Below are 26025 nucleotides of genomic sequence, written 5' to 3'. Positions count from 1 at the left end.
TTACGTATACGTTAATACAAGTATAATAATTTTCGTTTCTTTGACAAACACTTAACATTGATCGTTTGATTGAATTAAAAATGTCTTGTTTATTAGCAAATAGAAACATTTGTGCCACTAAAACTCATGCGTTACTAATGATATTTTGACTCCTAAGAAACACATTCCATGAGGTTTTAGCAAACTGCGAGTGGTTTCTTTCATTTTCCATTATTAGCCAATTTTTGTAACATACTAAATACCTCGGTGACTTTTTCGCAATCAAGAACGCAACTACAATAAGAAATCATATAATTGCAATATTTGGTTATTAATTTTTGAAGCCGCCCATGTTTTGCTTTAATTATAATTTCTTGTGTTTTGATATCGAAGGACGTGTAATAAATTTATAGTAAAATATTCACACACATGAAAAAAACATAAAAATATTTTATCATTGAAGAAAAACAAAAACTACATTTATTATCGTCATTGATATTATTAAATATTCATCAAATCAAATCAAATCATCATTTGTTGAGGAAAATTAGTTTAAGTGAAAACTGTGATCACGAATCAATAAAATATTATACGCAATGTACATAAAGTTTATTATTTTTACGTTAAGTGTGTTTGTATTCAGCGTAACTGCATTTTTACCACGAAATAATCGTGGACGAAAAAATTGTAAATATAATCACAACAAAATGTTCTAATTACACTTAATTCTGTTTTTTACGTGAAAAGTGTTGAACGAACCAATTTTGATTCGGTATTTTCTTATCGATGTGATATAACGCCGCGCAGATATAATTTGGTAATAAATAAAATAATCAGATTCAGCTTGGGAAATATGAACGCCACTTACATCGATTATTAGATTAGAATCCCTCCTAAAAAACATTCCTAGCTTATTCCAATAATTTTCATTGATGTTTACTTCGAAATGTAAGGATTTAAAATTTGTTTTCTTATATTTAAGCACAATTTATGTGAACACAAAACTGAAAGTGCTTGATAAATCGAATATGTGTTAGTTATTATACCATGTATATGATATATATCAAGGTATACTAAGTTTAGTCCCAAGTTTGTAACGTTTGAAAATATTGATGTTACGAACAGCGTTCAAATCAGAGCCTCGACTCATTTTTCCAGCTTGGGATCTGTCTAAAAATTTTGTTATTTTTCGAAAGATTTTAAGAAAACATAATAAAATTATTCAAACAAACTGGACTCGTTGTTTGGAGTAATCTTAAAAAATGCTTTGATTGGTGTACAGTTCAAAATTCCAGTCTATTTTTTGGGCTAAATACCAATTTTGTAAAAGCGATGAATTCTCATTTTGGTTTATTTACATGATTTTAGCTAATTCTTTAACATGTGATTCTATTTCTTCCTTTTTTAAAGATGGAAACCGTATCTTTATTAACGTAGCTTTGTTAGAAAGTATCTTTGTCGCATAAAAATAGAATTGAGTGTTTTGTTTTTTTTGAAATTTTTCAACTAATTTAATTTTGTTGAAATTTCAGTAACAGAAGTTAATGAAAATGTATATTTAGTATTTTACAATGGGTAAGTTTGTATTCTTAATCTCTTCGAAGTTCTCGAACTCATTGGTGTATTTCTACGATCATTTCTACCTTCATCGGTTTAAGTGGAATATTGCTAAAATTTGCGTCAGGCAAACATTGTTTCCTTCTTATTATCTTTCTTCTTTCCTATATCTCGCCAGATCAGATCAATGATTTACTTGGCGAACTTCAGTCGAGGTAAACTTTTTGATTTGCTTTAGAAAAAGATCGTAAATTTAAAGATTTTCTTAGAATTTTGCATTTTGAAAAATGATTTGCCTTAATAAATACTTGATTAACCAACTGTTTGGCTCCAACGAAAAATCTTTGGCTACAGAAACCTTTCTTGCAATTTGATTGAGGCCGAATTCAAGGACGTTTATCTTTTCTTTTATAGTGAAACAGTTGATCAATATGAAAGTATACAACTATCAGATATTGAATCATTATTGAAAAATAAAGATTTTGATGCGAAACATAAGAAAACAGTATTCTACACACCTGGTTTTGTGGAACCAGTTAATGCAAGCACAACGGTAGCGGTATTATCCAGTTATTTGGATACAAAACAGTATAATGTCATACAAGTAAATTGGACAAAATATTCAATGGCTGGTAAATATTTACAGGAAGCTGTACCAAGTACTTATGCGGTAAGAAACAAACGATTTTATTTTCAAGAGTTCCCCCCCCCCTTCTCATCCTTAAATTTTAGACCTAGTCCAACTTTATATCAAAAAAATCAAAACTTTTATCCAAAATTGTCCTGGCGCTCGTACTTCCTTCAGCCAATTTGTAAGCAGTTAAAAGACTTATTTTCTTGAATTAAGCATTGGGACCGTTGACTCGTCAAAGCACGTCAAAATCCAAGTAAACGCGTTTACTTCAATCCAATAATTTTTTTTACTGTGTAATATCATCAGCCATCATTTGCCATCCCCAAAAATTGCCGCGTAAAGCCATGGCCCATGTGGCCCAATATGTAAATTCAGGTCTGAATATCATTCTAATTCAATTATTTCTCTTAGGTTGGACAAGCGGTAGCTCTTGGCATTGAAAAATTACTAGGAACAGGTGTTCTAGATAGAAATACGATTACTATTGTGGGACATTCGTTGGGTGCACAAATTAGTGGAACAATTGCAAGAAATTTGAAACAACCAATTCCGTTAGTAGTTGGATTAGATCCAGCCGGGCCGGGTTACGGTGAAGCATCAGAACATCTGCGCAAAGGCGACGCACAATATGTATTAGTAATTCATACGGATGTTGGCGTTTATGGAACTAGATACAATGATGGAGATTTGGATTTACATATGAATAGTGGTATTCGACCACAACCAGAATGCACTATATTATCGATACCGTTTTCACTAACAGAAGCAGGTAAGCAATAAACACTTGTAGAAGATTAAGAAGAAGTTCGCTTTAATCAGAGCAAAAAAATATAGACGTATTAAGGACGATTTTCAAATTCATCGATAATTTTGCTCGTCAAAGTGAAGTTCGCTTTTAGTTTAATTTTGAGCTAAAAGACTAAATTTTCGCGACTTTACAGCCTCAATCATAGATACTAAAAATAAAAATATTCTCGGTAATTTGTGCGTAGTACCTAAACAGGTTATTTTTCATCGAATAATTCAAGTTCAGTTTTAATTGATTTTGTTTTTTTCAGATACATGTAGCCATCAAAAATCGACTTTCTTTTGGGCAAATATAGTTCGATATCCTGGTATATTTAAAGCAATTGATTGTGATAGTGCACAATTTTTAAGAATTAAAAAATGTGATAAATCAAAACCGATAACCATTAGTCAAGATATGCAAGGGTAAGGTTCATTACACTTCATCTTACTAAATAAACATCTTTGATTCCGTAGGCAAAATTCAATTACTCTTTCTATTAAAATTACCCCTTCTATTAATTACCACTAATAGGGCTTCTGACTGTAAATTTGCGTTCAAAAGTGATTTTCACTAACGCTTCTGGTAAAAACTAGTTTTAATTACTACAAGGGAATCGCTATGAATAACTTTATATTTAATAATTCAGGTCAAAACAACTCGGTCATTACATCTCTGGTAAAAACAATTCAACACAAAAACAACCCGGTGCCAAAATTACCCCAGTCAAAACAACTCGATACAAAAACAACACGCGTTAACCCTCTGTGACTGCGTTCATTCTCTGATCCACGGGTCGGCTATGCCTTTAATGAGGTCGAGTTAGCACGGTTCTGCTGGTTTTTTGACCCTTGCGTTTACTCACTGATCCACGGATTTACCGTGCCTTTAATGGAGTCGAGTTAGCATGGGTATGCGGATTAACGTTGACTGATTTTGCTGATTAAAAGTAGTTTTGACTGTAACATATACAAAGAGGCAAATAGGTGTTGAAAACATGTTAGATGGATCGACCGCAGTACAACTGCTTGAAAGTTAATTACAAACAAATTCTCATCATGAAGCTAAGTTTAGGTCTCAGTTCGAATTTATCATTACCAAGAACAAAACGGGCAAAAATCATACACAATATTTCCAAATAGAATTTTTTTTTCGAAGGTGAAAATTTTAGGGCCAAATTTTGACTTGGTACCAAAAACTTTGTATGTACTTTAATATATTGATTTGCTCGCACCTTTGCCAGTGCAGTATTGATTCTTAAAATTATTTTAACAGATTTTATTATATTATTATAATCTTTATAGATTAGATTTATAATTTTTGAATAATTTTGACCTTAATTTATACTTTTAGGATCACTGGAGTTTATTATTTACGTACAGGCAAAAAGCATCCATACGGACTGGGATTAGAGGGTATCTAAGATGTAATAAAAAAAATGTATTAAAATTATTATTAAATTATTATTCTTAAATTATAGTTCTTGAGTTTTGTGTTTTTTTGTAAATGAAATACCTAAAACATTCCTAAAATTATATAAATTTTTTAAGTAATTTTTTTTTGAAGTTATACTTCTTTTGCCGCGTTTGGATGAGAGTGAATTTGTGAGCTGCGCGCGCACGAACGACATGATGAAGTTAGCCACAGAATTGAAATAATAAAAAAATATATTTTCAACACTGAATATAGTTACAGTACTGAGTGTTCATACTATACACTACATAGTACTTATATCCCTGAGCCAGTTCAAGTCGATGGTTGTGAAATATAGTATTCATATGAATAATTAATTTTGAATGAAAGAAGTATAACTTCTAACGCGTGTACATAAGTACACACACTCTTTTTTCTTCTCAAAGAAGAGGTTTGATTAAATTTATAAATTAATTTTACTCCTTGAATTTTTCCTAAATTAGGGGACTATGAGGTACAGTAAAAGAAAAGAGTGATTTTAGGAAAGTATTAAAAATTAAAATTTTCTTTATTAAATTACAATTTCAAACTATTTGTTCACAAAATAAGTTTCAAACTAAAGCTATTAGCACGTCTTCAATATAAAAATTTTATTGCCCTGTGCCCCAGATCTGGGGGTACAATGAAACAAGGATCAAGGCACAAAGAAACAATATTTTTGATTCAAAATTACAATATAAAGTACAGAAAATCTTTACTATGAAACAAAATTTTTACATTTGTTTCCAATTTTTGCGACAAAAGCCGGCACTCAAACCCAGACTTTCTAGATATCCGGTCTAGCTCGTAGCCAGCTCCGTCACTTCTGTTCTATGTAAGTGACTCATACCTATATGTAACCTCTATGTAAGTGACTCAAATATGTAACGTGTCTTTATTCTTAAAGTTATATTAAAAAGACAATAACATAATTCTGATAATTAATTACTAATCATATGTCACGTTGCACTGATAATAAAATTCGCTTCATTAAATTCGATGCAAATATAAACAATAATCATAGTCAGGGCCGAATGGATTACCAAGTAAAAAAGACTGAGAGATCTAAGATCGGAAGTTCAATCCCTGATAGTGGACTGACTTCTCATTTTGATTAAAAAATATAAAATAAATTTCATTCAAAAAATTTTGAGTGAAACAGAATACTTTAGGTATTATAAAAACCATTAAGGTCAAAACTTTAAGATTCATTCACATGCGTGTGTTGGATTTACACTTGGGGCACTACGGGCTAGTGCCTAGGGCAGCGAAATTTCGAAGGGCGGCAAAATTAAGGATGTGAGCGTGAGTGTGAAAAATTATTTTAATTTAGAGTAAAGTAGGTCAGAAAGTTGGATTTCCTGGAAATTGGATATTCTTCGACTTCTCCTTTATATGACATATACCTACACTAAGAAATCCAATGTTCTGGCCTTCGGTTGAATCCACAAAAGCTACTCTTCCCGGAGTTAATTGCGACCGAAACACCGTACAGAAACTAAAACTAAACAGAAAAATCTATTGATTTCACCTTACTATTGTTCTCTTTATTCAATACATCTAAAAACCTTGAATTAATGAAATGGAGCGAATAACGTTCGTTATAAAAGCATCTTTAAAATAACCTTGATTAGTAATCATTAATTAATTGAACTATAAATATTGGATTACAATTAAGAATTTGATAATTGGATAATTGATATTTATTAAAACAAGGTATTTGTTTAAAACATCAAACGAATTCCATCGGTAATCAGAAAAAGATGTCTCATCGCATAATCTTTATCATCTCAATGACAATTTGTTTGTTTCCCAATGTTTCTCGATGAAATGGAACATCGAAACGGCGTATATTTTGTGATTCCTGAAAGATAGAAGAGTAACATAGGTTACCTAATTTTTATCCCAAAAAATATTTCATTCTTCCGGGAATATCTCATTCTTTTCTCATTAGATTTTGAAAAATTACACAAACGGAATTACGAATAATAAAGAATAAATTTTTGCTCAAAAGACTAATAGAAAGTGATAAAAAATAAGCTGTTGTAGACTTTTGGAACTACGTTATTTATATCGTTCTGATTTGTTTGCGGGTTGGGAGGTAAAACCCAACAAAGTGTAACATAAAAAACGTTCTCTTTTTCGTGTGCAGTTAATTTTCTAAAAAAAATTATGTAATTTTGATATCCTTTCGATTTTAGCTGTTCTAAATTGTTTTTCATGCAGTTCTAAACATTACTTTGCGTGTCAATGGGACCCTTAAGAAAAAAGTACGTATTCTGGTTTTTTTCAATTACCTACGAGCCAAATATATAAATCTCGAATCTGCACAACAATATCCCACATTTATATTTTATAAAGTTGACCGCCTTAATGTGCACTTCTAAAAATTGCTTAAAAACTATTACAATAAGCTCTTGAAATTTAATGTTGATTTCAATGGCTGCAATGATTCCAGCGATTATATCATCTGTCATATAAAACAATCATACGCATGTAAAAATATTTTCTAAAAAATTAGAGAAATAATTCTTAGTTATCACGGAAAACAAATTATTTTACTCCCGTACTATTAGATGAGACGACTAAATTTCAGAAATTTAAAGAGGCTAGTTTATTGGCTATTTTTATATTTTTTAAAAATGCACTGAATACGATAGTGATAAAAAAACCATAACTTCAATCTTAAAAATTATAATTTTGTGTGATAATTTTCATTGTTTTTGATGTTTTATAACTTTTTAAGGAAAACGTAATGTCGGATGAAGTTGTGAGCCAAAAAATTAAGATTTTAACAAAATACGTCGTTTGGAATTAGTTGCGACCTATCTTTGACCGTTAAATTTTTATGAACAAATTAAGGGTCAAAAATTAACAATTTCTTTTTGATTTTTTTTCTGCTCAACGAAAAGAGTTTTGTTGACCAGATAAAAGAAAACTGGCCGAGGTGATGGGCACAAAAATCTGTTGCTAGTTCCCAAAATATATTCTATCCAAAATAATTAAATTTTAAAAAGTATTCAATTCTAAATGAATTTTTATTTTCTCAAAACATAACATACAAACTTTTTTTTAATAAAAATGGAAGTCATTTATTCTTATATATTATCGTAATAAATTGCTAAAATCAATTTGAATTCAAAATTTTTTTTCTTATATTTTTAAAACGTTTAATCGATTAGCGTAAATATGAACATTTTTCTGTTTCACTGCAATATTCTTATTTTTTCAACAATATTCTTTATAGTATTTTCGCAAAGAACAAATCATATGAAATCTATACATGAAAGTGAGAGAAATTTTTTTGGTTATTTACTTTTTTTTAAAATTATTTTATAAAAATTTTGTTTTTTAATTTTTAGTTGCATCGGATATTAATTTATTATTCTACAATGGGTAAGTAATTATATAAATAGTAGGCAATCAAAGGTGTAACAGATTAAAGAAAATGAACTTTTTGCTAAAACTTGTGGGAATGTGTTTCTTAGTTGCAATTATCATTCATAAACCTTGAGCTTATTTCGCAAATGTTTCTATTTCCTGATAAACAATTAATTGTTAATTAATGAAACAACCTATATTTTGACTTAAAAATAGGCAACTTGTATTACGTATATGATATACACCACAGACCCTTTATATACTTTTAAAAGCGTATACACCCCTTTATTTTTTAACAACAAAAATGTATCTAACAATTAACGTATAAACGTGTGTGTAACATATACTATGTATAACATACATGTAATACAAGTTGCCTATTTATTAATTTTTTAAGCCAACTTCAATTGGACCGTTTAATTTAATTATATTTTGTTTACTAACAAATAGAAACATTTGGGCAACTAACTCGTGGTTTACGAATGATACTTGGCACCTAAGAAACACATTTCACCAACTTTTAGCAAAAAGTAAGAGGTTTATTTCATTTTCCTTTTTTAGCAGATTGATTAAATTCAAATACAGTATTCGATCAAATACCGAATATTCGTGATACTACAGCTAATTACTCTTATACTAAAACGATTTATTACTATCAACTTTTAAATAAAATGTACTTATTTCAGAACCACATCGATGGAATATGAAATAATACCGTTAACCGAAATTATGTCACTTTTAAGTCAAGATTCTTTTGCATGCAACAAGACTACCATGTTTTATTGTCCTGGATACATGCAAATGCCTAACGCTTTCATTACAACCGTATTAATCAAAAGTTACTTGGACACAAATTTGTACAATACTTTGGAAATTGATTGGACAAAATATGCGATGAATGTTAATTATTTTGACGCTGCTCGAGATAGTTATTATGTAAGTACGTTACTGAAATTCTAATTTAGCACTCCACTGGAATCCTGACATATCAACAGTGTTCGCCAGAACCTCAATTAGACCTTCAGAACCGTGTATGATCGAATAACAGTAACACCGTTAATGGCCTTGTTTAAAGCAAAGAGTATAAGATAGAAGAGAATTGGCTCCCATTACTGGCAATGTTAAAAAAGAGTATACGAATTAAAAGTATTAGCAATAACATTAGCAATACCATAAGGTATGCATTAAATGTTTTAATTCTAGGTTGGAAAAGCTATTGCCACATATTTGCAAAAATTTATTGATAATGGAATCGTTCACGAATCGATAGAAATAATAGGCGTTTCATTAGGTGCACAAATGGCTAGCTCTCTTGGCCAGAATTTGAGAACACCAATACCGAGAATTGTAGGATTAGATCCAGCTGGTCCTGGTTTTAGAAGTGATCGTCCACATTTCTCCAAAGGTGCTGCTGAATATACGGTTGCTATTCATACAGATATGGGTGGTTATGGAACCACGCTAACTGATGCTGATCTGGATATTATTGTAAATGGTGGGCACAGAATACAACCAGGATGCCCTCTTATCAATATTCCATTGGTAGCGTCAGGTAATTAAAGAAAATTTTATCCATTTGTAAGGAAGTTTTCTGCACCTTAATTTTGGGTCATAATTATGTTTTTTGTTAATATATTTAATTCGCTAGTGCTCTTCATTTCGTGTTCGTAAAATAAATCAGAAATTTACTTTGATTTATTAAAACTGATCAGTAAGAAAAGGAAAAAAATAATTTTTTTCAAGTCTTGATAACCTTTTATCCGATTCCAATCACATTTATCCTCAGGAGAATATTTCTTAAGATACATTATACCCGAATGGCGAATAGACTGTAACGGCCTACCCCACGTGGTGAATTCTTTGAAAACTTTCCAACACTAGGTGGATTCTTTGAAAACTTTGCTATATTTTAATATTTAACACAAAGGTACATTAATTATTTATAACAAAAATCAATTTACAATCTTGATTTCCAAATATACTTCCAACAAATATATTTAACAATTATCCAATAACTACTTTTAGCACTGCCCTGAAATAGCGTCCGTTCATAATGACTGCCCGTATAGAGCTGTTTTCTTATTTTCACAGCACCCATAACTACACATTTTCATATATTTCGTCTCCATGGAAACCATGTTTGTTATTCACACATTCACCTTAGATGTCAGAATTAATGCCGTTGTCTATAGAAAAGACCCGTCCATAATCACCCCCACAATTCCTGACTCATTACAATACTTATCTTTTTGTAAAAAATACCACAAAATATACAAACTTTTTGAAACTTTTAGATTTTTGCAGTCATGGCTCTTCAATATTTTATTGGGCTGATTTAATTAAACATAACGAGGCATTTACAGGCTATATATGCAACAATAATGGAATTTATACCTCACAGGACTCAAATTGTACCGGATTCATACCAGTAACTATTGACCTAAGCACACGGTGAGTATTGAGAATATTTATAGCTACTAGATAGCTAAAATGTTATGGGTGCCTACAATCGCAAATGTTTTTGCAAAAACAAAGAGAAAAATTGTCAGGTCGTAAATGTAGTAAAATTAGATTCAAACTGTTAACTTCCAAATTTTGAGTTTTCCAACTTAGTAAGCCCCTTTTGTCGTTATGCCCGTTCGGTTAGTTCCATTATCAAATTACAATTGTCCACTCTACTTTTAAAAATACTAGCTTAATATGTATTTATCAACAAATTTCCCGAATAACCATAACATTTAATAATTTTTAGGCCTACTGGAATAGCGTATGTACAGCACATAGTTTGGTATGAACATTTTTTCCGCCGCTCTTCCAATGTATGGACTAACAACTTCAAATAAAAACTAAATTCTAAAAAAAATTTGTTTTCTGAAATTGTTAAATAATAGCGATTTACAAGTAGCGTTTTGATGCAAGAAAACATGTTTTCTGGTATTTAAATGAACCGAGAAATAACACAAATAACAGTACGGGAAAGTTAATTTCTCGTTTAGTGAATAAAAAATGTTTTATATTAAAATAGATCCAATTTTTGTAATTGGGGTATCAAAATTTCTGCTCATTTTTTTTTTGCAATTTTCTTTCTACCCCTTAGAAAAAAATCGAAAAAATGAAATTAAAATTTTTATTTCGGGATTTGGTAAAACTCAATATATAAAGTAATTTCGACCCAAAAATTACAAAAATCGGATCAATTTGACGATTGGACTTGTAATTTCTAAGATAAAGTCAATTTCAGAACAATTTTAGACAATATCTCTGAAACAATTGGTCTAATAGTAAAATGGATTCAATTTAGATCAACTTTAAGGATTTAAGAATTTAAAAAATGAATATATAATTTACCCGCACTTAAATACATTCCCGATAATAAACATCCAATCCATGCGAATGATCCTTTTTCCTCCCCATAGTATACTACGAACTCATTTGAGAATACACCAAAGGTGTACGTGATACCATCCACCTTCGTTACATATAAATGATGCAAAGTGCTGTGAGAGAGTACGAATCTCGAAAATCGTTTTTAATAATGAAAAACCTATAACTTTACTTTGAGAAGTTTCTCATTACAGAATTTAAGTAGCTATATAAATAATCTCATATGCTAATGGTATCATATGACCTTGTATCGACTACCTTTGTAGAATCATCCAAATTTTTTTTCATTACCATGATTACCGTTTTCAACAATTATTTAAATTTTACATTTGAAATGTAGCGAGCGCTTTTGGGCCTTTGTTGACAAATTAATAATATTAAATGCCCTTCAAATATATGAGCAAAATTGTTTTCGATACTATAACATCCGGTACGAATATTCAGTCAAAATGTAATAATAATTTAATTTCCTAAACATATAATATTATATTGCAGGTTCGATTAAATTTCCAGCTGACATTCGATATTTATTTTATACGTAATAAATTTTCATCGTTTAAAACTCAAATAGAGAACATAGTCTAAGAAAAACTCGTAAAAGCAAGTAATTATTTGGACAATTTTGGAACAAGAAGTTTTTTATCTTTGTCGGAAAGTAGAAAAAGGGAAATAATTAATATCGCCGTTTTGAGAAATGGATTAGGAACACGTAAAAATATCCATATAACGAAAATTATCGACAATTATTTTACAAAAAACTATGTGAAGTCCTGATTGCAAATTATAAAAAATTATTGAAATTTTTGATCTCGTTAATGTCCCCCACGTCCATATCCAAGTCAAATCATTCTCTTAAAGTGAAACTGAATCAAAATTTATACTGGTCGTTGTCAATTTTCTCAATCTGACGCACTTTTTTTTTAAATTTCCGGGCCTTTTTCAACTTCTATTGAATTTATTAGGTGCGTTCTATGATTTTTAAAACTACAGAAATCATGCGCAAGTACAACTCAATTAAATTTTGAAATTCATGGGCAAGTAAAACTTAATCAAGTTTTTGGTCCTGAAACAGTTGACCAAATAAATTCATACCTTTTTGTGTAAAAATCACGCAATGAAATTATTGAAAACGAAAATGAGAGTATAATAATAATGCTCTTAACGTTAAAATGATAAGAATATCAACACATTACCGGGCTGAAAATCAATGTCAAAAAACTACTCGAAACACTTGACATTTGCAATAAAGATGCGTTTCCAAATGTCTAAAAAATGCTTCTCGTTCTTTGAGTTTTTCCTGTGACAACAGCGACGAATGAACGCTCAATATACACCGCGCGATGTGTACAGATCGATGCGCAGAGTTTTAGGAAAGTTTTTTCTGTACTTCACAGAGATCACTTATTGGAAAATAGTGGCTGAATATAATATTTTGACGTAGTAAAATGTTCTCTCACTCGAAAAAAGAGTTTCTTGTTTATATTGACTTTATGACCCAACATGATGAATAAAAGTTTGAACCCCTCCCTTTGAATAATTCATGCACGCGCCTGACAGATTGGTTCCTTAAAAATTTTGTGTAAAACAATAAATGATAGTATTTTTCTTTTCGATAATTTTCGTTCTATGGATATTTTCACATATATCCTCACAATATTGTTCAGATATTTTTTGGTCTTATCGAGTTTATATTGATTTAAAAATTTAAACCATGTAAATTTAAATGTATTTTTTAGTGTGAGCAATAAGTATGCAGAATTTAGCCAAAAAAGTATCGATAAAATTCCACAACATACGGCTTTTAGTCTGGATAAAACAACAGTGTTAATATTTGGGGGATATCGCCAAAAAATTAATTACACTTGTATCAATGCAATTATTGAAAGTTACTTGAAAACAAAAGATTATAATGTTATCGAATGTGAATATCTATTAATATCAAAGTCAGATGCATCTTATATTGAAGCAGTGCAAAATGTTCCAACGGTTGTTTTTTTAAATTTACTTATTCTCACCGCAAAATAACTCATTCTTTTTTTCATACCCCAAGCTATGCTGCGTTAGCTAAGCAAATTCCCACAGAGATTGAAAAAATAACACATTTTTCATAAAAACCAAAAAATACATTCTTAACTTTTCAAGAATTTTTATTTCGACTACGCGTCTAGAGAAACAAGTGAAAACAAACAATTGACTGAGTTAATTGTTGAAATACCATGCATATAGACAGTGTTGATTACTCTATCACATTCCACATACATACATGTCACATATACGTAACTGATATTCCCATATAATACATACTATAAAATTTACGCCTAATTTGCGCCATCACGGGTAAACAGTGATGTTTACGAAAAAATGCTTCAAACAAAAGTTGTTTATTTGTTGTTTGATAAGGAAGATTTTTTACATTTAAACTTTTGTTCTACCTCTAACGGTTTACAAAATGGGTCCTACGGACCCATAGGTCAAGTCCCAATTGACCTATGTTGCTCATTTGACCTTGACCTTACTTTTTACGTCCTGAGTACGCTGTAAAAATTTCAGCTTGATATCTTTTTTCGTTTTTCAGTTATCGTGTTGGCAGACAGACGGACATAGATGGACAGACAGACAGACAACCGAAAATGGACTAATTAGGTGATTTTATAAACATCTATACCAAAATTTTGTTCACAGCATTAATATTTTTAAGCGTTACAAATTTGGGACTAAACTTAGTATACCTTGCATATTACATATATGCATGGTATAAAAATTGCAGAGTACTTTTTTGCTTAAAACTACAAAATATTTTTATTTTGAAACAAGTGAAAACAAACAATTGACTGAGTTAACTGTTGAAATACCATGTATAGACAGTGATGTTTACGAAAAAATGTTTCAAACAAAAGTTGTTTATTTTTTTATAAGGAACATTTTTTACATTTAAACTTTTGTTCTATCTCTAACCGTTTACAACATGGGTCCAACGGACCCAAGACCCAGTTGACCCATGTTGCTCATTTTCGAACTCGACCTTACTTTTTACGTCCTAAGCACGCTATAAAAATTTCAGCTTGATATATTTTTTGGTTCTTGAGTTATCGTGTTGACAGACAGACGGACAGACATACGGAAATGGACTAATTAGGTGATTTTATGAACACCTATATCAAAATTTTTTTAGCATCAATATTTTTAAGCGTTACAAACTTGGGACTAAACTTAATATACCATGTATATTTCATATATACATGGTATAAAAATTCAAAATTTTGAACTTAGCTTTACGTTATGAGAATTGGGTTAATTTGCGGCAATGCCATACATTCTTATCCATGACGTAAATATTAAATATTCTAAATCAGATAGGACAAGCTGTAGCAAATGATGTAAATAAATTAATGGACTTGGGTGTGTCTCCAGATCGAATAGTATTCGTTGGACACTCATTAGGGGCACATATTGCCGGTACAGTTGGTCGATATACAAAAACCAAAATATCAAAAATTATTGGTTTAGATCCAGCAGGACCGTTATTCGATCAAGGTTTCGCCATACCATTAGCAACTGGTAACGCCCAATATGTTATTGAAATAATAACCGATGGTGGTATATATGGTACCAATAGTCCAGGAGGTGATATTAATTTTTTCCCAAATTATGGTCGACGTATTCAACCTGGATGCCCGTCACATTTCATACCATTTTCTGGACGATCAACAGGTAATAAATTTAAATAGTAAGGTACTTTGTTCGATTTCTTTTAAATCCATCACCTGGAGGAAAGGATGTGCCTTGGCGACGGATACTTCTGTAAGCATATGAAGCTACATGCCTCTTACGACGCCAGAGACGACTATCATTAAATTCTACAATTAAGTCGGATACACCAGGAAAGAGTCATGAGGTCCATCAGCTAGCGGATCTACCTTCTATGATAACTGCTCATAGTTCTTTTCCGGTCGCATACTTACTTCCCGTAAAAAACGATTGGACTTAAAATAGAAAGTCCTTGATTTGGAACATATGACTTCCTTTACCTTCGGCTTGAGCGAGGTTCGTTTGAAAAAATTCCTTTCGTGACTTTGAGCCGACTGCTTCGTTCCCTTTCCCGGCAGAGTAACTATTTTATCTTATTCAAATTTTCTCAATTTTTAGATTTTTGTAGTCATGAAAGGTCTTGTGTTTATTGGGCGGAAGCAATACAATCAAAATCATTTATCGGAGTTAAATTGGATGTAAATGGTAACACGAAAGATACAGCTATCTTGGAGCCTTCATTAACGGGGTAATTTTCTTCTGAAATATGAATAATTTTAGGATAGCGGTTTTAATTATTCTTATAAAATTCCCTTAATTTTCCATGCTAATTTAAACTTCTCCTTTGTTAATTTCCACAACTGTTTTCGGTGACTTTATAATTCGGAACTCTCCTGTTCGACAAACACGGAAATCTCTATTAGCTAAATATTCTGCTACAAGCTCATTCACTAAGTCAATCTTCGAAAAAGTAGATTTTGAAGAATATTTTCCAAGGTATCGACGAGGAGTCAGATCTTGAGTATTCAATTCCAGGAACTAATTTTCCCTGACCGATACTGAAATACGCTTTCCCTATGTTTTTCAAAAGCTCATAATTCACTAACATTTTCAGGTCAATCATCAACCAAAATTTCCATACAGTTTCTTTCATATATTTAGACGTTTTAAATTTCCTTGAAGTTTTGAACATGTAAACGATAGGTTTTAATTCGTTTATAACGAAATTCTAGATAATAATAAGTTTTGTTTCCCAGCAAAATCGGCAATTATTACCTTCGAACAGCAACAAAATCACCTTTTGGATTAGGAAAAGCTGGAACAAAATGTTTAGAAACAAAATGAATGAAATAAAAACAAAATAATTTTTTATAAACTCTTTTTTTATTTTTATTTATTAAAAATTATAAATTAGTTGTAACCATAAGAGTTAATAACAGCTGTAAATGGTGCTGTTTGTTTCTCTACAACTTTGCCAGCATCTTTAGTAATTTTCTTGAGTTTATCACGTTTACGAATACTCAAAACAGCTTTCACTTTACGTTTTGATTCTAATGTGCGTACAACACCTTGGTATTTCCATCCAACTTCATGTGATAATCTTCCAACGTGACAGTACTGTAAAAACAAATAGTTTACTTGAAAATAAGGCCTTTAAAAATTTATAATATCAAATAATTAATTACAATAGAATATACTTGAGGCAAAATATACTGTCCCGCAAAAAGTGGCGTACTAAAAGTTTAAATTTTCTCGAAATTTCAAACAATGTTGGGAAAAAAGATTTGATTTGAATAAAATATACATGATTCGATAGTTTGTACCTCAAATATTTTCATCATCTCTATATATTACAAATGTGAAAGTAAGGATGTTTGTTTGTTCGTTTGTTATGTTTTCACCCAAAAACTAACGAATGGATTTTAATGATACTGTACAGCATATAGCTCACACATCAGAATAACACATACTATTTTAAATTTTTACAGAAATGTTTAATTTATGATTCAAAATGATGATGGAGCAGATGATCATTATTTTTAACCATAAATTAAATATTTCTGTAAAAATTTAAAATAGTAAATGTCACAATTCATGGCTACCTTTTCCGATATACTCAATGAATTATGACTACTTTAAAATTTAAAAAATTTAAAACTGTGCATATCTTTTATTCTGCGTAAAACAATCCCTTCAAGTGTTATGGAACGTTGATAATTGAGATCAATAGAGGTGGAGGCTATAGAGCGGTGGTATTTACTTTTAAACCCAGTGAAGTGGGCGGGTATCAAGCTAGTGCTATTGTGCGTAATAGCTAAAACGGTGAGAAAATATATTAATTTGATATGAATTTTAAAAGCGTGCACGGAATGCATAAGTATTTATACAAGATTAAGTGTGTGCAATCGAAAGCTTGTTAATTTCTATTTAAAATGCGTTTATATATTGATATTTATACGAGTTTCTAACACCGAGTTATTCGCCGACAAAGCAAAAAATAGACACTTTTTTAACTGTCGTATCAAATAATGTCCTTACGAAATAAACATGAACTCATTCGAAAAATTAAACCTTTATTTTATTGAAACAAAAGCTAAAAAATTTATATCATCCTTGTTCGCTTTGTAATGAGGGTTCCAATAACAATATTCGAAAGCTTTATTTTTTAAACTCGTTGCTCTTCCACAGTTGTTTATAAGGTTGTAAAAACATCGAAAAAAAATCGACCTCTCAGGAGCGTATCAAACCTCCTTTTTGGAGAGATAGTTGGGGGGTTTTAATCAGATTTTAACAAATTACAAAAAAACTATGCATTCAATAAAAAAAACTTTAATGTCAAAGTTCTAGCTGAAGTATATGTGCACATTTTCGTTTTCTTTTCGACTTTCTAGCTTCAAAATTGACCGAGATATGCCAATTTTAAAATCGAAATTTTTTGCTCAATCAAATGAAAAAGTATTCATCTTGCAAATCGTTAGAGATAGAAAAAAATTTTGTCAACTTTTATTTGAACCTTTCTTTCGTAAACATCACTGTTTACCCGTGAAAGAAATTATAAGCTATCAAATCATATATATTTCTTTCAGATCCAATCATTTTTCACCGAGATATATCTGCTTGAAATTTCTAAGAAAATTTGAAATGTTTGAAGTGCATCCCTTTTTTTGCGGACAGTATATGATGATAATTTGTTTTCCTCGAAAACTTGATTTCTGAGTCTCAAAAATTTAACAAATTTCTTAAAGACAAAATGTTTCACAATTTTAGTGCCATATGTACTATTAATTTAAGATCGCATACGGTGTGGAACTGTTATTTTAATATTCCTCCATTTAATTAAAATTTAATCAATGGAAAAACGATTAAATTTTACTCAATAATAGAGGGCAAGGGATAATATCTTTGAAACGATACAAAAATAAAACGGTATGTACATCGAACCTTCTACAACACAGTTATTAAATGTGAAAGTTTTAAATTGAAAAATTAAATAAATATCACAAACCTTTCTGCCAGGTTTTAAACACATGATGCGCATTGCACCTGGAACTACCAATCGCTTCCTTCGGTCATATGGTGGAGGTACTCCTTCGTATGCCTTTAATCTACGAAGTGCTTGCTTTCCACGTTCTGTTTTGTGTGGTACCATACCTGAAACGTAAAATATCTTATGAAAAACATGCCCCAAATTTAATTTTCATATATTATAAGAGAGGAATTTTCTCATCCATAGATTTAAAATCATTACACTATCAGATAATGTAGGTAAATATTAAATAATCATTGAGTAAAAATACGGGAGTATCAAAATTACTGCATCGATATCTAGAATAGGGAATATTCATGTATTTTTTTTTAATTTTTAATTCATTGTTTACACCGATAACACAGTAAAAAATACAAATACTGCTTAAAAATGGTGTATTTATGTGAAAAAAAAAATTTAAAATACATTATAATTTTGAGATATTTAAACGCAGTTTTTTGGCGCTCTCTGTTGATGACGTATAAGTACGTGATCTGTCAATTGGTGACAGTTCAATGTATAATTTACACTTTTTTTTTCTGACGTTCTAGCATTTTTAAGAAAAGTTAAAGATTCTAAGATTAACATAAGAAGGCATAGGGAAAATAAAGGATTTCTTTATTCATTTTTGAACCGGAACCCTAACCTCCCTCCTCCCACTTTTGGCTATGGTAGCCATTGTCCAACTTTATAAACTAATCGAAACTTCAAGTAAAAGAAATGTTCCAGCAAGCAAAAAAAAAATAAATCAATACTTACCACGAACTGTTTTCCATAAGATTTTTGAAGGTGCTCGGAAATGGAAAGGACCGCGAGCTGGATTTACATTACATCTTTTACGCAAAAATGACATAAACTTCAACTTATTTCTGAAACAAAATTAACCAGCTATTAATTACCAAAATTATCAAATATTTTAAAGCAATTAAAAAGGATCGAATATTTTTCTCATACGCTAGATTTATTTTCATAACCTCTCAAATAATGTAGGTAAGATAATTGTAATAATCATAGAAAAATCTGGATAGAATAAATCAAATCTCACTTCAAAAACCCGCAAAAACAAAATCATTTTGTGAAAATATCTGAAAGTTGGCTCGAGTACGATAACTGTGGCGCCACGATTTGACAACAGAGTATTGTCAAACACACTTAAATAAAGCGAAAATGAAGAATACCAATTTTCGAGTTTTGGCATGGTTTTCGAGATAATGAAGTCTAAAAACATGAAATTTTTATGTCATTAAATTCATAATCATTGGGCTAACTCCACCCTAATAAAGGCATGGCCAACCTGTAGATCAGTGAATGAACGCAATCACAGGGAAAACGCAAGGGCTAAAAACCCACAGACCTGTGCTAACACAATCCCATTAAAGGCATTAGTGTGATCAAATAAAAAAAAAATGGCGTCAATTTGTAGATAATTCTGAGTTCGGAGAAAAAAATTGAATTTAGTAGATCATTATGATACAAATTGAAGAAACTAAAATCTAACATTTTTTGATGGTCGGAAGGGGTCCAAAAAAAATGGTAAAGTGGCCTAATCCGGTCTTTGGCGTCAGACACCGTCGGATTGAGTTAAAAATAAAAAAGCGTTTAATAAGCTTAGGCGCCGTAAAAAGGTGAAAAAAATGAGCTGCGAATGAACCCGATTGGTCCATCGATGTCCCCAGAAATTGCAAAAAACCATCGATTTTGCTCGAAATTTCAAAACTTCATAGCTCTTGTTGTTTTAAAGATTCAAAGCTGAGATTGAAATGGATTGTAGCTTTTGTGCCCATGAAGTATCACACACAATTTCAGCAAGATCGAATGTATACTTTTTGCAAACCGCAGCTGAAAGCAAAAAACAGGACTTTTGTAAAATGGCCCTAAAAAAGTTGTGGTGCGGTAACGCGCTATTTTTTTTACGCGATCATATGCTTCAATAGTTAAAGTAATACCTACTAAAGTGCCAACCTCTCATCTTTAGTAAAAGTTACTAAAATATTAATTTTAAATTACTATTATTTTAAATTATAACATTAAAAATAGGATGGGAGTAATGGGAGCAATTATATTAAGAGACATGTCACATAACTTCTATCTCTTAATATAATTGCTCCCATTACTCCCATCCTATTTTTAATGTTATAATTTAAAATAATAGTAATTTAAAATTAATATTTTAGTAACTTTTACTAAAGATGAGAGGTTGGCACTTTAGTAGGTATTACTTTAACTATTGAAGCATATGATCGCGTAAAAAAAATAGCGCGTTACCGCACCACAACTTTTTTAGGGCCATTTTACAAAAGTCCTGTTTTTTGCTTTCAGCTGCGGTTTGCAAAAAGTATACATTCGATCTTGCTGAAATTGTGTGTGATACTTCATGGGCACAAAAGCTACAATCCATTTCAAACTCAGCTTTGAATCTTTAAAACAACAAGAGCTATGAAGTTTTGAAATTTCGAGCAAAATCGATGGTTTTTTGCAATTTCTGGGGACATCGATGGACCAATCGGGTTCATTCGCAGCTCATTTTTTTCACCTTTTTACGGCGCCTAAGCTTATTAAACGCTTTTTTATTTTTAACTCAATCCGACGGTGTCTGACGCCAAAGACCGGATTAGGCCACTTTACCATTTTTTTTGGACCCCTTCCGACCATCAAAAAATGTTAGATTTTAGTTTCTTCAATTTGTATCATAATGATCTACTAAATTCAATTTTTTTCTCCGAACTCAGAATTAAAATATTCAAAAAGTTAATTTGATCACACTACATGGCCAATCTGTAGATCAGTGAAGAAAAAAAATTATCGAATTTGTTCGACGAAAGTGTAATATTACAATTTAAAATCAACTAATGTGTAATTTTATAATTTTTAAATCGACTTAAGTGGGTATTAAAGTGTTATAATTGAAAATCGATAATATTAGCTCAAAATCGACATATTAAAAAAAATTATAGGTATGTTTTTCAGAATTATTAGCTTTAAATTTTAGTATCCATAGGAACTTGTCAAATTTAAACGGTTCAGCATAAAAAAATGGTCTTATGTGTCATTTCAAATGTAGACTATTGGACTAAGAGCCAGCGCCTGCCAGACACACATTAAAGTATAAAAGCTGAATTTTTTTTTGCGTATTCTCACTGGTGTAGGGACCAATCTTTGGGGGCTACAAACCTTGACTAACGGTTCCTTCGGTAGGTAGCAGGTAATCAGGGGCGCAGTACCCGAGCTCTCTCACGTTAAAGTATAAAAGCTGAAATTCACACAGAGTGTTAAAATGACCATTTTAAGTCAATATTGAAAAAGACAGATCAATCCGAAGGGGTTAACACTCCCCCAGACGTGGTAGAAGGTCAAATGCAAAAAAACACAATTCTTCCATGATTATGAACTTATTTCACTGCAAGAGTTATTTTATTATTTAAATATGTTCAGTATCACGTACTGAATGTATAAGCACAAAATCCTTACAAAAATAAGCGGGGGAAGTGCCTCCATTTTAAGGAAAACCGTTTTAGGCTATATCTCCATAACCGTGCGCTTTAGACCAAAAATGGTAATAACTTTTATTGTAGATAATTAAATTACCTACTTTTTTGTAAACTAATTTTTTTTGTATCACTAACCGTTTATGGCTTATACAACTATGACGATTTACTTATTGAATATTTGACCGATATGTCTTCTAATGTTAGTTGGATGGATTGATATGTCTTTTTCAATATTGACTTAAAATGGTCATTTGAACACTCTGTGTGAATTTCAGCTTTTATACTTTAACGTGAGCGAGCTCGGGTACTGCGCCCCTGATTACCTGCTACCTACCGAAGGAACCGTTAGTCAAGGTTTGTAGCCCCCAAAGATTGGTCCCTACACCAGTGAGAATACGCAAAAAAAATTTCAGCTTTTATACTTTAATGTGTGTCTGGCAGGCGCTGGCTCTTACTCTATATAGGAGTCGATTACTCGAAAACTAAGCCGAAACTCGAATATTAGCACTCTTCATTTTCGATTTGTTTTACTTTATTTAACCATATTCCATCGTCAAGTCGTGGCGCCACAGTTATCGTACTCTCCCCTGATTTTGGGTAAAATTAGTCAAAATAAAACGAAAATTAAGAATATCTTAAGTTTTAAAAAAAATTATCAAAACGTGGTTAACATTTCTCTCCGATGTATTTTATTTCCGCCTTGCTCTAGACATTTCAGCAAATTTTTTACTAAAATACCTGCTTACACATGATTAAGCGTCTGTCATTTAATTAAAAATGTTTTAGGATAGAAATTAACAATGCCCGAATTAAACAGTTTAGATTTTGGAAGGTCCTTAATTATCTCGTTGAATTTAATCGTAAACGGATCTTTTGTGGTGCATCCATATCAATGACAGAAACGTGTATACTGAACTTTTTAGATATTTCATGCAAAATGGTTTTGAAAATTTTAGAATGCCATTTGATTCTACTATTAAATATTAAAATAAAAATTTTCAACTTACCTGAAGAAGTTTCCTGAAATATTTAATTCTTCACATCGTAAGACAACGACTGTATTTCCTTGAAGTAAAGTTTTAGCAATAATAGCAGCTAAGCGTCCCAATAAATGGCCGCGGCCATCAATTAATATAGGCTGTAAAAAAAGAATAAAATTTGGTTAACTTTTGTAAATCGTACATACCAGCCATGCTGAAAGCCGAAGCACGTGTCAACATTCAATTAAACTTTATATTTAAATTAACTGGCATTATAATATTTGTAAAAATTTATTAGAAACTCAATTAAAAATGAGTTCGTTTATTTAAATAACTTAAAATCACATTTTAATTAATAAATAATTAAATAAACACTTCATACCTTTTTACTAAAACCCGTCATGTTTGCTGTTTAAGACGGAAAAGACACAAATTTTAACATAACTAAACCGGAAACATACGAATAGTACACGAGTCAAAGAATTAGCTCGACTCTCACAACACCGCCAACTGAAGGGTAACTGTTCCAAATACATGAACATAATAAAAACGACAATAAGTTAACGAAGTTGAATGTTTAGAAAACATTACGTATGGCTGATTATAATTGTTAAAATTATTAAATTACACTAAAGACTTCCATAAAGATAACAATAAATGCGTATATTAAATGTATTGGCTTACTTTGAGCTTTAGTTATGGCGAATCTATAAAATTTACAAAAAAATTTTTCAAACAATTAGTGTTTTTTACCCTCGCCAAACTGGAAAATGACCTTATAAGAGATTAGTTTTGAAGTATTTTTTGTTGGTCCTCGAAAATCGTGAAATATGAATAGAAAAAAAAACCCAAAAGTGGAGTTTTAAAAAAATAAGAAGCCAAAGACAATTAGATCATTTATTGAATTTCTACCATAATTTGGGCAAAAACTTATAGAATATGAAAAAAATCTTTCAAGTTTTCCAAAAACTGAATGAATGGTCGATACAAAACCAGTACGTAGAGCCAACGCGTGAGTTATTGGTTACTATAATGTCAATGGCTTATTGGGAAGTGTCCATCATTTAGACCGATTACCTTAAACAGAGGGAATTTTAAAAAATTAATTACGCGATACAAACAATATTAATCAAAAAATTTATCTAAAAATTAGATAAGAAATATAACAATGCTTGAAATATGAATTACTCGCAAATGATTAAATGCATCTAGAAAATGGAATTTCAATTTCTTCTTCTATTGTGTTTTATTAGCTACTCAACAGGTTTCTAATATTTGAATTCAATAAAATTTTTGAATATTTACAAAATATATTGTTTTAGGTTTAAAATGTTATTCGTGTACACAAAGTGGTTCTTCGGATGATCAAATTTGCTTAAAAAACCCTGGTGCAGCTTCCGAATCGGCTATTATTAAATGCAACAAAAAATATTGCATCACATTTCGACAAGAACTTATTGTAAGTACAAATGAAACTAAACAATTTAAATTTCAAGGTAATTTATTAAATTTTTTTAAGGATCCTCCCGGATTGGCTACATTTTCTCGAGGATGTGAAGACACTCCAGTCTTTTTAAATAAAGATGTAACAGATGAAGTTTATAAGACTTATTATAGAGCATGTACAAAATCTCTGTGCAACAATGGTACAGGAAAAGAACCTATTTTTGGTAACGGATTTGGGGGTGATATTGGTACTGAAGGTATAATCTACGTAAAAGGTATTGGCACTAATTCTGCAAATACAACGAAGTTATCTTTTATTATGGTTTTTATTTGTTCGCTGTTAATGTTTTACATTTAATCAGAATTTTATCCAATAATATTATTTAGAATTTATATTTTTTATTTTATTTAAATAAAATAATTTTATTTAAATTCTAATGTATGCTTAGGGCTAGACAACAAATGCAAAACAAACTAAAAAATAAAGGGCTCAGCTTCAATTTCAACGATCACACTCTGAGGTTCGGTAACGGTAAAGTAAAAGGAAGTCATATTTTTGTACTGTAGCGTCATAGACGGCAATGTCTACAACTAATATGGCTTCTGACTGGTTTCCATTTCCAAAACCGTCATTTAATATCGTTTTAGTCCAGGTAAATCTACTCAACTTCCTAATTAAAAGTATTATTCTATCTCTTACAGAACATGATGTCCCTCTCATCAAACGTTGCAACTTTTGTTTAAGTTATTTTTCGATTGGTTAACTACAAAACGAGCTATGTATTAGACATAATAGATTAAAATGGTCCACCCTGTATACGATATACTGGCCCCTAAAAAACTTTTCTGAATACGTATTTGCTGAGTTTATACTCATCGGTTTTATGCGTGTTTTGTCTACTTTTTAACTGAAATGTGACTTTTCCCGGAGCCCATGGCATTTTAGGGCTGCCTCCTTTCCCGATTTGATCGGGAGACTCCCGAATATGTGTAGTCTCTCCTGACTCCCGATATCAACCTCTTATGATTTCCCGGAACTTTGACGTGGCAACCCTAAATGTCACAGAAATTATGTTTATGTTATAAAATTTGTAGATTATTTAAAATTCAAACAAAAATATTTTGTGTTGTTATCGATTTAACAATGAGTGGAAATTTTATTAAGGAGTTCCACCTATTCATTTATTCGAATAAATGTTATTTTTTTAGTTAGTTTAAATTAACTTGAAAATCAAATATTTAAGGATTATAGACTCTAAAACAAACAAATAAATTCAGGTTAATGATTTAAGTGAGTAATTATTTTACACCGAAGGAATCCATTTTCCTTCGACTTTTTTGAAATATTGATGCGTAAAAATCATTAAGTTTATCTAGGAAATTCTAGTTCTTTTTGGTAAAGTGACTCACATCTCTTTCCAAAATGTCGAAAAGTGACACATTTGTAAGTATTTCTTTTTCAGGCACCTTGTTTCCAACTCAAAGCTACCCAGGGAAATTTTCACCAAAACTGTAAAAAGTTGATTTTTAAGCCGAATAAGGTAAACCAACTTAGAACTTCCTCATACATGGCTAAACTTAACACGTTTACAAAAAAATTTATTTCGTTTTGCCTAAAAAAAAAAAAAAGGATTTTAAAGCTAAAGTGACTGGACTACATATAAGGTTATTGTCATGTTTTGTAGCGCTATTTTTTTCTACGGGTTCGAACTTTAAATTTTTCAATGGATGAAATATTTTGAATGAGACTGTTATAGGCATTGAATATTATAAAATATAAAAGTTTCAATTCATTTTTTCAATTAACAGTTGTTTCGATTTCGATTGGAAAGTTGGCAATTTTTAAATTTATGGTTTAGAAAACTACTGGATTTCAATTTTCA

General features: G+C 30.8%; 5 protein-coding genes across 5 annotated transcripts; 4 read left to right on the top strand and 1 right to left on the bottom strand.

Annotated features, from left to right (window-relative positions):
* The first annotated feature begins 531 nt into the window (after positions 1-531).
* Positions 532-4408, top strand: LOC123305154 (phospholipase A1 VesT1.02-like). The gene is made up of 6 exons (XM_044886782.1): positions 532-666; positions 1512-1554; positions 1951-2206; positions 2582-2939; positions 3229-3382; positions 4311-4408. The coding sequence occupies exons 1-6, from the start codon at positions 576-578 to the stop codon at positions 4378-4380; spliced, it is 972 nt and encodes a 323-aa protein (XP_044742717.1). The 5' UTR covers positions 532-575; the 3' UTR covers positions 4381-4408.
* Positions 4409-8564: 4156 nt separating this feature from the next.
* On the top strand, positions 8565-9350 carry LOC123295194 (lipase member H-like). Its single transcript, XM_044876446.1, has 2 exons — positions 8565-8726; positions 8994-9350. The coding sequence occupies exons 1-2, from the start codon at positions 8565-8567 to the stop codon at positions 9348-9350; spliced, it is 519 nt and encodes a 172-aa protein (XP_044732381.1).
* A 2142-nt stretch (positions 9351-11492) lies between these two features.
* On the top strand, positions 11493-16046 carry LOC123295183 (phospholipase A1 member A-like). The gene is made up of 6 exons (XM_044876434.1): positions 11493-11604; positions 11670-11712; positions 12911-13160; positions 14528-14885; positions 15321-15450; positions 15959-16046. The coding sequence occupies exons 1-6, from the start codon at positions 11556-11558 to the stop codon at positions 16044-16046; spliced, it is 918 nt and encodes a 305-aa protein (XP_044732369.1). The 5' UTR covers positions 11493-11555.
* Positions 16047-16066: 20 nt separating this feature from the next.
* LOC123305663 (60S ribosomal protein L13a) lies at positions 16067-23171 on the bottom strand. Its single transcript, XM_044887443.1, has 5 exons — positions 23079-23171; positions 22724-22854; positions 18988-19097; positions 18208-18353; positions 16067-16319 (listed from the first exon to the last, which is right to left on the bottom strand). Exons 1-5 carry the CDS (start codon positions 23097-23099, stop codon positions 16113-16115), a joined length of 615 nt encoding a protein of 204 aa, XP_044743378.1. The 5' UTR covers positions 23100-23171; the 3' UTR covers positions 16067-16112.
* A 669-nt stretch (positions 23172-23840) lies between these two features.
* LOC123305665 lies at positions 23841-24508 on the top strand. Its single transcript, XM_044887444.1, has 3 exons — positions 23841-23960; positions 24019-24155; positions 24216-24508. Exons 1-3 carry the CDS (start codon positions 23912-23914, stop codon positions 24498-24500), a joined length of 471 nt encoding a protein of 156 aa, XP_044743379.1. The 5' UTR covers positions 23841-23911; the 3' UTR covers positions 24501-24508.
* The last annotated feature ends 1517 nt before the right edge of the window (positions 24509-26025 follow it).

This window comes from Chrysoperla carnea, chromosome 1 (genome assembly GCF_905475395.1).
Source record: "Chrysoperla carnea chromosome 1, inChrCarn1.1, whole genome shotgun sequence".
Classification (NCBI taxonomy): domain Eukaryota; kingdom Metazoa; phylum Arthropoda; class Insecta; order Neuroptera; family Chrysopidae; genus Chrysoperla; species Chrysoperla carnea.
This window is presented reverse-complemented; position numbering and strand designations above follow the sequence as displayed.

Coding starts and splice junctions, on each gene's coding strand:
- LOC123295194 (XM_044876446.1), top strand. CDS start 8,565: ATGTTTTATTGTCCTGGATACATGCAAATGCCTAACGCTTTCATTACA. Junction 8,727..8,993: donor CTGCTCGAGATAGTTATTAT/GTAAGTACGTTA, acceptor TTTTAATTCTAG/GTTGGAAAAGCTATTGCCAC.
- LOC123295183 (XM_044876434.1), top strand. CDS start 11,556: ATGCCCTTCAAATATATGAGCAAAATTGTTTTCGATACTATAACATCC. Junction 14,886..15,320: donor ATTTTCTGGACGATCAACAG/GTAATAAATTTA, acceptor CTCAATTTTTAG/ATTTTTGTAGTCATGAAAGG. Junction 15,451..15,958: donor TTGGAGCCTTCATTAACGGG/GTAATTTTCTTC, acceptor TTTGTTTCCCAG/CAAAATCGGCAATTATTACC.
- LOC123305663 (XM_044887443.1), bottom strand. CDS start 23,099: ATGACGGGTTTTAGTAAAAAG. Junction 22,855..23,078: donor TGACGGGTTTTAGTAAAAAG/GTATGAAGTGTT, acceptor CTTTTTTTACAG/CCTATATTAATTGATGGCCG. Junction 19,098..22,723: donor ATTTCAGGAAACTTCTTCAG/GTAAGTTGAAAA, acceptor ATTTTGTTTCAG/AAATAAGTTGAAGTTTATGT.
- LOC123305665 (XM_044887444.1), top strand. CDS start 23,912: ATGGAATTTCAATTTCTTCTTCTATTGTGTTTTATTAGCTACTCAACA. Junction 23,961..24,018: donor TTTTATTAGCTACTCAACAG/GTTTCTAATATT, acceptor ATATTGTTTTAG/GTTTAAAATGTTATTCGTGT. Junction 24,156..24,215: donor CATTTCGACAAGAACTTATT/GTAAGTACAAAT, acceptor AATTTTTTTAAG/GATCCTCCCGGATTGGCTAC.
- LOC123305154 (XM_044886782.1), top strand. CDS start 576: ATGTACATAAAGTTTATTATTTTTACGTTAAGTGTGTTTGTATTCAGC. Junction 1,555..1,950: donor TATTTAGTATTTTACAATGG/GTAAGTTTGTAT, acceptor TTTCTTTTATAG/TGAAACAGTTGATCAATATG. Junction 3,383..4,310: donor ATTAGTCAAGATATGCAAGG/GTAAGGTTCATT, acceptor TTATACTTTTAG/GATCACTGGAGTTTATTATT.